The sequence below is a fragment of the Dermacentor albipictus genome, unplaced genomic scaffold (assembly GCF_038994185.2).
Source record: "Dermacentor albipictus isolate Rhodes 1998 colony unplaced genomic scaffold, USDA_Dalb.pri_finalv2 scaffold_30, whole genome shotgun sequence".
Lineage (NCBI taxonomy): Eukaryota > Metazoa > Arthropoda > Arachnida > Ixodida > Ixodidae > Dermacentor > Dermacentor albipictus.
Genome location: NW_027225584.1, coordinates 3,153,460 through 3,162,992, shown reverse-complemented (window position 1 = coordinate 3,162,992; position 9,533 = coordinate 3,153,460). Strand labels below are relative to the sequence as shown.

The window sequence follows — 9,533 nt, the reverse complement described above, 5'->3', positions numbered from 1 at the left end:
ATTACACCACCACGCCATGAGCTAATGCTACCGACTGGAAATCATTTCTGGCACTGAGAAAGACACGAAAAACTAGTAGATATCAAGACTAGCAGATTTAAAATAACAGCAAGCTCTTTATTTGCAGAAACGCATCGAGCAAAAAGTTAAAACAGGCGAAGCTGCAGAGCGCTGACAGTCCAATAAAAAATGTTCAAATTACAAGGAATACTTAACGCATCCTTTCGCTTAGACCATAAGACGAGTAAAAGCGTTTACCAAAACTATCAGAAACATCTACCAAAACACGGAGTCTGTAAATCGGTCGTGTGCGTAGGCTGGCTGCTGCAGCGCAGCAGGCGGGTTTTCCGCCAAAACGTTCGGCGAAGGTTCCAAAGCCACTCGTCGGTCGCCGCGTCGACCCTTTGCCGTGCACCGGCGCCCGGTCTCGTTGACGCTTCCGACGACGACGTCCACCAGCTCTCGCACGACCCCCGATTGAACGCCTGTCGTTAAATCTTCCCCGCCTGCAGCTGTTGCTCTGGCTAAAGGCGGTGCCAGGATCCTGCGCCTCGGATTCCTTACCTGCCACGCCGCGAAAGCTCGGTAGTGGAAGCGAACCTTGTGGAACAACCAGGCCATGTAGGCCGTGACAAAGAGGCCGGCCAGAGTGACCAGGCCGGCGGCCTCAATGGTGCGACCTTCGAGCACTTGCTTAGAGGCGCTGTGAGGGCAGAAGAAACAGCAAAGTGCGGCCACCGGCGTCAGGAGCGCGAACCAGAACAAGTCTCGCAGGACCGCCCGCTGCGAATCGCCATGCAGCGCCTAGTGGAAGAACTGGCGCACGCAAGTGGCATGGCCCGCGGTTGGAAAGCGGTGGTGGCAAAGTTCGCAAAGATCTATGTTTCGGGCGTTCAGCCAGCGCTCTAGGCAGGTGATGTGCAGGAGGCCCATGGTGCCCGAGCACCTGTACAGCGACACGAGCGAGTCCTGTTGGTCTCCCTCGTGGCAAATGCGGCACATGGGTCCGCCACTCGCCGTTACGCTGAGACAACTGGCAGGTGTCTGTGCAGGACTGCCAGTCCACTTCGGGTCACTTTCGAAGTCGCTTGTTATACTCGAGCTTGGAGAAGAGGCCAGAAGAACGTCCGTAGGTGGCACGAAAACTTTCTTCTCGCTCTTTTCTTCGAGTTAGGGACTGGAATCTACAAAGAAAAGGTTACACTTGGACATGCAAGATGGCGAAGGCTCGATGTTGGAGGGCAGTTCCCGACTGGCACCGCGGGACTTTGGGGCCGGCGAAGGAGAGGACGACCACCACGAAAATTGGCACTTCTGCTCTCGTCGAGTATCGGAGCCTTGCTAGCGCCTTCGTGGAAGCTCCTTCTTGGACGTGCATGTCTGCGCGGTATTCGGGCGGCAAGTTTGCGCAGTCGCGGACTGTGGCCACCTGTCCCAGATGGAGCGGCGGCAGCTGGTGACGGTGCCGGCGCGTCTTCGGTAAGAACCTTGTCCCAGTCTTTAGGCATAACGCCGTGCTTCTGCTCATGCAAGCAAGTCCCTGAACTTATGTAGGGGATCGCACTGATCGTGCCAACACCGACGAAAACGTTCGTGCAGCGCCTCCTCTTGGGAACCTTAAAGTGAGGCAACGCTGATATAACGCAACCTTCTCCTCCCCTTTGGCTATTGGCTAATACCGTTATCACTTTCTGTGTATATCATTCCCCTCACAACATTTTCTTTATTGTACAAATCATTCGAGCGCTACCTTGCGCTACCTTCAACTAAGGAAACCCACGAGGCTGTGAACTACAGTGTTTAACGTTTGCGAAAAAGGAACGTGATTGCGCGCTCAAGCGCATCTAATCTACATGGTTTGCAGTTTTGCTCTCAATACTGCGGGTGCAAAGAGAGGGCGCGTGGGGTTGAGGTGAGCACCTTCGTCGCTTTAGCTCTCTGACACTAATGCCGGTGTTCGAGAAGTGTGAACGTCTAAAGCTACTGGGTTAAATTTACTCAATAAAATTAGGAAGATGACTGTACTACGTACACCCGGGAGCAAAAGTATACCGACCATGGATTGCGCCATAAAGCTAATTTTCTGCTCTGTCTGTGAATGCAACTTAAAAGTGAAGTTGCAGTCCGAACTTGGCATTACGAATTTTCCAGTGCACTCGTTAGTGTCCATTTATGCATGTTAATTACGAAGAACTTCTGTTTTTTCGGTTATCATGTGGTCCGTATACTTTGGCTCACGCGTACACAAACGCGTCCTTATGCCGCGTCTTCAGTGTCATTTTCCCTCTGCAAAGTGACTAGATCAGGCCTCGTGACGTACATACCTGGCGAGGCTACTGTAAAACAGATTAAAGAAACAAAGTAAAACGGCAATTTTCCAGTAAAACGCCAGCAAAATGTTACAACACGCTTCTTCTTTCATTCCGTTACCCACATTACAGTCTCTTTCTCAGGTCATATGATTTCCATAACGCTTATTAGCCGCCTAGTTTTGCAGGAACTACTTCACCAGCTTCCCGAGGTCATGTCCCCTCAGACGAACGCGATTTTGACCCGCGTATTAAAATATTTATCAAGTTGGTAAATAATTTTACCATCACTATAGTTAGCGGTATTTGTTATGATGGCGTAATCCGTAAAATTGCATACATTATGTATGTTGGATGCAGAGTGGGAGTGATTTAAAGGGATACGGACACAAAATCTGAACATTTTACGATAATACAGAAAATGAGTCCTCAGCGTGCGAGTACACCGAAAACAAGTAGTCACTTCGGTCATTTTTCAGCGGATGGCTTAATTTTTGGCGTTTTTGTGAGCGCGCGCGACGCCGCCCGGCCCAAGCAAGTTGGAAGGCGTGACGTCACGACACCCCCGTCGGATAGCCAGCCGGCCGGCTACGGTCATTCGAGGCGCGCCGCCGCCGCAATCGCGAGCATGGATTGGGGTTCTGGTGCTCTACCAGCGATGAGTACACGTCTGCACACGAGGACCGTTCCAACTTAGCAAGAAATATAACCGCTTACGGTTACGAGCCTTCCGCGTCAAGCGGCGAAGAAGAGCAGGCGGCCTTGAACGTGCCGGTCAGGCAGTCCGGGCCAGCAACATGGTAATTTCTTTTTCTAGTAAACTTGAAGTGCAGCAGCAGCAGTTCGTAAAGTTATGTTACGTAGGATGCAAAATGCCTAGTTTCGTGACCCGCGTTGAGGCAGAAAGGGAGCTATTACGGCTGAATCGTAGGTAGTGTAGCTCGTCGCTTTGTGCTTACCTACGCTGTCGGCTTTCGATCGCTGCACACTTCGTTTTTATGCGACGAGGCACGGCATGTGTAGAATTTTCCAGCCGTTTCATAGCCCTGTGTTTACGGCTACTTTCACATTCACGCCATTAGAAGCCATTTACTGGTTGAACTCGTTGAGATGGGTGGCTGCGCTAGGGACCCGTCGACCAGATCACTTAGCTACATCGATTCTGTGGCCATAGACAAATGAAAGTCTTTGGCTGTGACATTTAATGGGGAAATGCTGCGCGAACAATCGAGTCATGAAACCCGAGGCATGATTATGCAGAGACCTATGAAAATCCGTAATTTTTTGCTTGAGGTTGAAAAGCAACGTGTGAAACGGCAATGTAGATAAATGTGCTGCGCATTTTAGATTACTACACATGTATGCTGTTGTCTGGCGTTCATTTCCTGGCTGTGTTTTGTATATTTGATCAATTAAAAGAGCGCTCGTATGTTGTACGCAGCGAGAGTGTACACAACATGACTATTTTGTTTTGTGATAAACACATGCATCCGCAGGGTAAACAATTTCTGTCACAAGGCGAGAATATCTGTTCTTGCCGAGCCAATGAAAGGGTAATTTCCCTTCTTTCAACAGGCACTCCTGCGGTCACCACTGCGGCTACATGCATACAGAAAGAGAGAGGGTCTGTTGCCAGAACAACAAAAGTTGGCGAACACAGCTAACAGTTACGAATGCATCACTAAGCACCCGCTCTTTGAATTGTATTGCCTCAACAGGAGCCTTTTGAGCGGCATGCCAAGGCTTTTGAGCACAGCTGGGCTGGTCGCATAAGCATCGTCGACGAAGTGGTCCGCGCAAATGAAGCCATTTTTTAGAAGTCTCCATGCTGGGTGTGGTGGTTGACAGGCACGTATGCAAAGTTCACGCACCTTCTTGTCTCTGGGAAACGTGCGCGACGGCGTGTCACGACCGATAATGCTGTTATAACAGCCGTGGGCCAGTAATGTCTGGGCATTTTCTTCCGCCACGATGAATGCTTCAATACCGATCGACGACCGTGTAAACACGCGTGTAAGATGCACCACCTGCATGGAGCGCTGACGGGGATAATGTTTCAGACAGACTACGTGCGAACATAGCCGACGACGATAAACAAACGCTGCAAGGGACCGACACTCCGGAAAGACTGTGCCGGCTGTGGCTGACCTTGGCGGCGCGCGCGCGGGCACGCGAGGGTGTCATGACGTCAAGTTTCAGCTTCTCCCGGCGGCCGCTTGGAGGCAAGGCGCAACAGAAAATCGCAAAAGAAAGGTGTTTCTCGTTCTTTTTTTCTAAGCAGCTTGTTGTATTCGTCATTTTTGGCAGTTCAGCTTTTGTTCGGACGCAGAAAACCACCCACCAGTTTTTGTGTCCGTATAAGTGAGCATTATTATTTAAAATATGAAACATCTGGGCTGCTCTTGCGTTCAGCAAGTGACGCGATTCAGGCCAAGAGTGTCCGTGGAAGATATCCTACTTGCATTAAAGGATTCCGTGGTATAATTCGAGATATGAAAACAACCGCCCTTCGTGTCGTCGAACCCGAGATTTTGCACAACAAAGAACAGATCATAGTTTACTGGCTACCACGCAGCTTCGCACAGCATTTAAGTGTTACTGTAACATCGCACGTATCTTCCTTTTCAGCTTGTTCCTCGTTTTACGCGCTTTTTCGAAAACGAGCCGATACAAACTTGCCCGATTCGCTACTATTATCAATGTTATACAAAAAATTCTGGGCTTTAACTTACGGCCCAAAGCTAATTACTACACAACACGTAACAACGACGTCTGGTATGTGCCATCCTTTCGTACTAATTACGGTCGTCAAATGCTCCAACATATAATACCAATATTTCTTAATCGGCGCAATGAGCACTGAAAACCTTACGATACGGGTGTTTTTTACTACGCACCTCCTTCCTCTTTTTTTTCTTCTCTTATTGTTATTCTTCATTTTGCATTCTTAGTGTTCCTGAGCGTATCGTGTTAATTCTGCCGCCTTCATGTATTAATTTGTTATTTCAAGAAGATGTTCACTAATATTTATTGAATATGATGTTTACCTATGCACTGTAGTCTTTTTTTATTACTATTGTTCTGTCCATGTTCTGTTGCTGCCGGTTTTTATGTACGGGGGTGCGCCCCTCTGTCAAGCCAGTCATAGGCTTTTTGGGTGCACCCCTAACATCCCTGATGTTGAAATAAAGGTATTTGTATTTGTATTTGTATTTGTTCCAAAAGCACGATACGATTATGAGGCATGCCGTAGTGGCGGATTGCGGATTACGTTGGACCACCTGGGGTTAAACGGGCAATTTTTCCTCGTTATAACACACCGACCGAATCTTTTTTTTTTTTAACCTGTGTATCTAAGCGTTGTCTTTTCTACTCGGGAAAATGACAAGCATGCGCACACAATCAACGGCCTGAGCGATACAAACATCGCTGTGGCTCGATCTCTGAGTCAAGGCTTCAGAAGAAATAACAGAATATGACAAGTCCAGAAGGGGAAATTTATTAGGAAGTTTAGTAAATAGGCTACGATAGGCGCGTAACTACTGTTTCCGAACGTGAAGCTTTGTGCGCTCTGGCAGATACAGCCTTTCGTAACAAGTTAACATAACCAGAATTAACAAAAAATTGCTCATTACCCTTTTAAGCTGTTGCGGTTATGGTACACGTTTATATTAGAATTTTGAAGAAAATCCCATTACAATACAACTCAATTTTTGTATACTTCCGCAGATGCGTCTATTACCAGATATAGACAATAAAATTTGCCGCTCATTATACTAACTTCGCATTAGTTGGCGGCAGTGTCGACATGAAAAGATTGACTCCTCCTCCTTCTCCTCCTCCTTCTGTGACGCAACTGATTGCGAGGTTAAGGGTTTTTTTTTTATGCTCGCCTAGAGTATAAAGGCAACTAACTGTTGTCACAAGCTTACGAATTCGGGCTGGTTTGCGCATGACTTTAAAGCACAAAACATAACGGGTCGATTCTACGTCGGACAAACGGGGCCCTGGGCAAATGGCAGCAAACGTGAAGAGTCAAACGTGGTCCAAAAGCAAGCACGAGATAGACATCAGTGGCTGCATTGCGTTGTATGTGGCTGTGAGGCACTTTTTAAAGAATGCACCACGCTGTCAAAATAGCGTGCTCAGCGCGCACGAGTGATACCTGAAGCATTCCACCAATGAGAGTGACGAAGCACTGTAAGCAAGTCCTTCCACATTTTTCAATAAAGTTTACCCAGTTTGATTACCATTGAGCGCATGGCCGTACACGCATACTACGGGCTCAAGGATGTAAAAAAAACTACATAAGATATGCAGTCATTTCACATCTCAACAGGAAAACAGTTCAACAAAATAATGTTAAAAGGGCAAGCACTCATTAGGTCAAATGTGATACTGTTTCACAAACGCAACTCTCCTTGAGAAATTAACAAAAAAAAATTTAAAGCAAGATAAATCAAAATACTTTTAGTTTTTAGATCAGTCGGTACTACGGATGGCAAAATTTCCGGAAATTTTGAGTGGCAGGAAAAGGACCCTTTTTCTCTTGTTTCTTTTTTTACCAAATTTTCGAAATTTTGAAAAAACTTCAAACTGCACTAAGAAAAACTTGGCAGTGACTTTAGCATACGCTAGGAGAGGATGAATGCGAAAGCGTGTGCGCTCACGAGACGTTAATAATATTACTGGACATTTTCGTTCGAATGCACTGTTACTTCTGATGGCTTGTATTCTCCCCCCAAGGGTTAGAGCAAACTCTACCTTAATTACCATCGACCTAATTAACGGCAATTGTCCAGCGTTCGACTCCCTCCAATGGTCGTGCGTTCGAGTGCCTTAATTAAATATATCTTAATTATATGTTTATACATATGTGGTATTTTGTTTCCTCGTGTCCTTATTTTATTCGCGCTGTTCAACCTCAGTTCTAAATAATTGTATTTTTGCTATCATGTGTTGCTTCATTCATTGCATTCATCATTGTAATATCTTTATATTTCTTGTGTATTTTTAATATCTCGGTCGTATCAAGCGTTTTAGTTCGCGGGGGTGTCCCCACTTGCCGTAGTGACCTTAACTTTTCAACCTTCCGGCGGTGACGTAGTGATGACGTCAACGAAGCAAAAATAAAATTAAAAGCTATCCCTGCGCATTGCACGTCGCCTCAAATTATATCCCGCCAAAATTATCAAAGTTCTTGATAAAGAGTGGCCGCTCGTCGGCTGAAAATTGCTTGTCATCCTAAGAACGTTTATTCGCGACGAGGCAAACTCAGCGGCGATTGGTTCCGGGCTTTTGGGAGACTTCTCAAAAAGGCAGCCACGTTCTTTTTCTTCTTTTTTTAATGCTGATATATCAACGGGCTAGGATGGGCACTTAATGTGGCTACCGAAGGAATATTGAAGAATACGTGAGACGCTTGGCCCACAGAGAACCATACGCATACCACTGGCGAGCCAGAACGCTATTTCTCTAGCTCAGCTGTCTTTTCCTTATTTCTGCGTACATCTTTGGATAGCCGGCATGGTTCGTGGTACGGATGCAAGTTGACGTCCCCGTGCCTCTGCCGGGAATGGCGACTTCAGCGGCGGCTGCGTGAAGGAAGCGGACCGGCCTCCAGAGCGACACCGATGGCGATGACACCAGCGTCTACTCGCTCAGCAGTGAGGACTTCTCTGATGACGCCTTCGAGCTTGTGCAGAGCCGCAAGGCGAAACGAAGACACACCACCAGGGCATCCATGTCTTCGAGCACGCCAACGGTGGGACCAACCCAGAATACCGCAGTCAGTACGATTCTATTTGTGCCAGAACTCGCTACCGTCAACCTGAGGTGACTCAACAGACAGTCTGTATCGGTTCAACTTGAAGCGGTGGCGCCAAATCAGATAGCTGACGTTAGAGTCAACACACGAAAAAATGTGTTGGCTATAGACGTCACACATGAGACTGCGCTAAGAAATTTGACTACAGTTACAGAACTAGGTGGCGTTAAACTCCGCTCGTACATCCCCCAGAACAGTGGTTCAGCTACTGGTGTCATCTATGACGTGGACGTCTCCATCTCCAGCGCCGACTTGCCGATCCTAGTGAAGCCTGCCGTTGATGGCGTCGCCATAACACATGTGTATCATCTCGGCACATCCCGTTGTGTGAAAATCATATTCAAGGGCGAGACTCTCCCTTCGCACGTCAAGGTGGGCTACTTTAGACACCCTGTGCGACCATTCATCCCAAGGCCACTGCAATGCCGCAATTGTATGAGGCTGGGACACGTGAGTGCCGTGTGCGAGAACACGAGAGTTTGCTCACGCTGCAGCGAGCCCCACGCTGCAGACTCTTGTGCAGCAACGGTTCTCAAATGCACCAATTGCCTTGGGTCCCATGATGCTTCCTCGAAGAACTGCCCTAAAATGAAGAAGCAAAAGGCGATCTTGAAGCAGATGGCGAGAGACCATTCGTGTCGTCGGGAAGCTGTTGCGGCAGCGTATCCAGCTTTTCTGGACACAAGGGTTTAGTTTGCGTGAATGCCACCACGTGGCGTACTCACCTTAAACTTTTCAAACTTCCCGCGGTGACGCGTGATGACGTCAACCAAACAAAAATAAAAAAGAGTAAAAGCTATCCCTGCGCATGGAACTTCGCCACAATGCTTGTCCCGCCGGCGTTATCAGTGTTCTTGATCAAGCGTATTCGCTCGTCGCCTGGAAATTGCTCGTCATCCAGCGTTTACTCGCGACGAGCAATTGTTGATGCTGGGCTTTTGATTCGGTTCTTTTTTTTTCTTCTCTTTTCCTTTTCTTTTTCTTTTTTTTCATTCTACGGAGTAAAGAAGCTATAGCCTAACCGTCAGAAGCACTTCGGGGCAGCCTTTCTTCAATCGGCATACATTGTTAACGTCCGAACATCGCACCGCGCCCACTGGAGACGCCGTCGTGGATGGATTTTGATTTTCCCTCATCGAATTCGTTAAGGTGCACACAATTATTTCACTAGCGACTTTGCAATGCGCACTCATGGGCTATCGCCGCAGCTGCAAATCTAGATGTGCTTAAGTATTAAGACATATACATGGATATGTCGGTTTTTCACCTTGACACAAAAGTCACGAAAGAAGTGTTGAGCAAACTGTCCCTGTGTCGTCGCAGGGTGCGAGAGGGGGCTAGTTGGTATTCCATGCTAAAGTGACAAGCGCAAGAGTGGACACGGGATACTAAATAGG

At 47.5% G+C, this 9,533-nt stretch overlaps 1 protein-coding gene across 1 annotated transcript; it reads right to left on the bottom strand.

Annotated features, from left to right (window-relative positions):
• Window positions 1-276: 276 nt before the first annotated feature.
• On the bottom strand, window positions 277-1,002 carry LOC135918079 (E3 ubiquitin-protein ligase MARCHF3-like). The gene is made up of 2 exons (XM_070529794.1): window positions 826-1,002; window positions 277-783 (listed from the first exon to the last, which is right to left on the bottom strand). Exons 1-2 carry the CDS (start codon window positions 1,000-1,002, stop codon window positions 277-279), a joined length of 684 nt encoding a protein of 227 aa, XP_070385895.1.
• Between the last annotated feature and the right edge of the window lie 8,531 nt (window positions 1,003-9,533).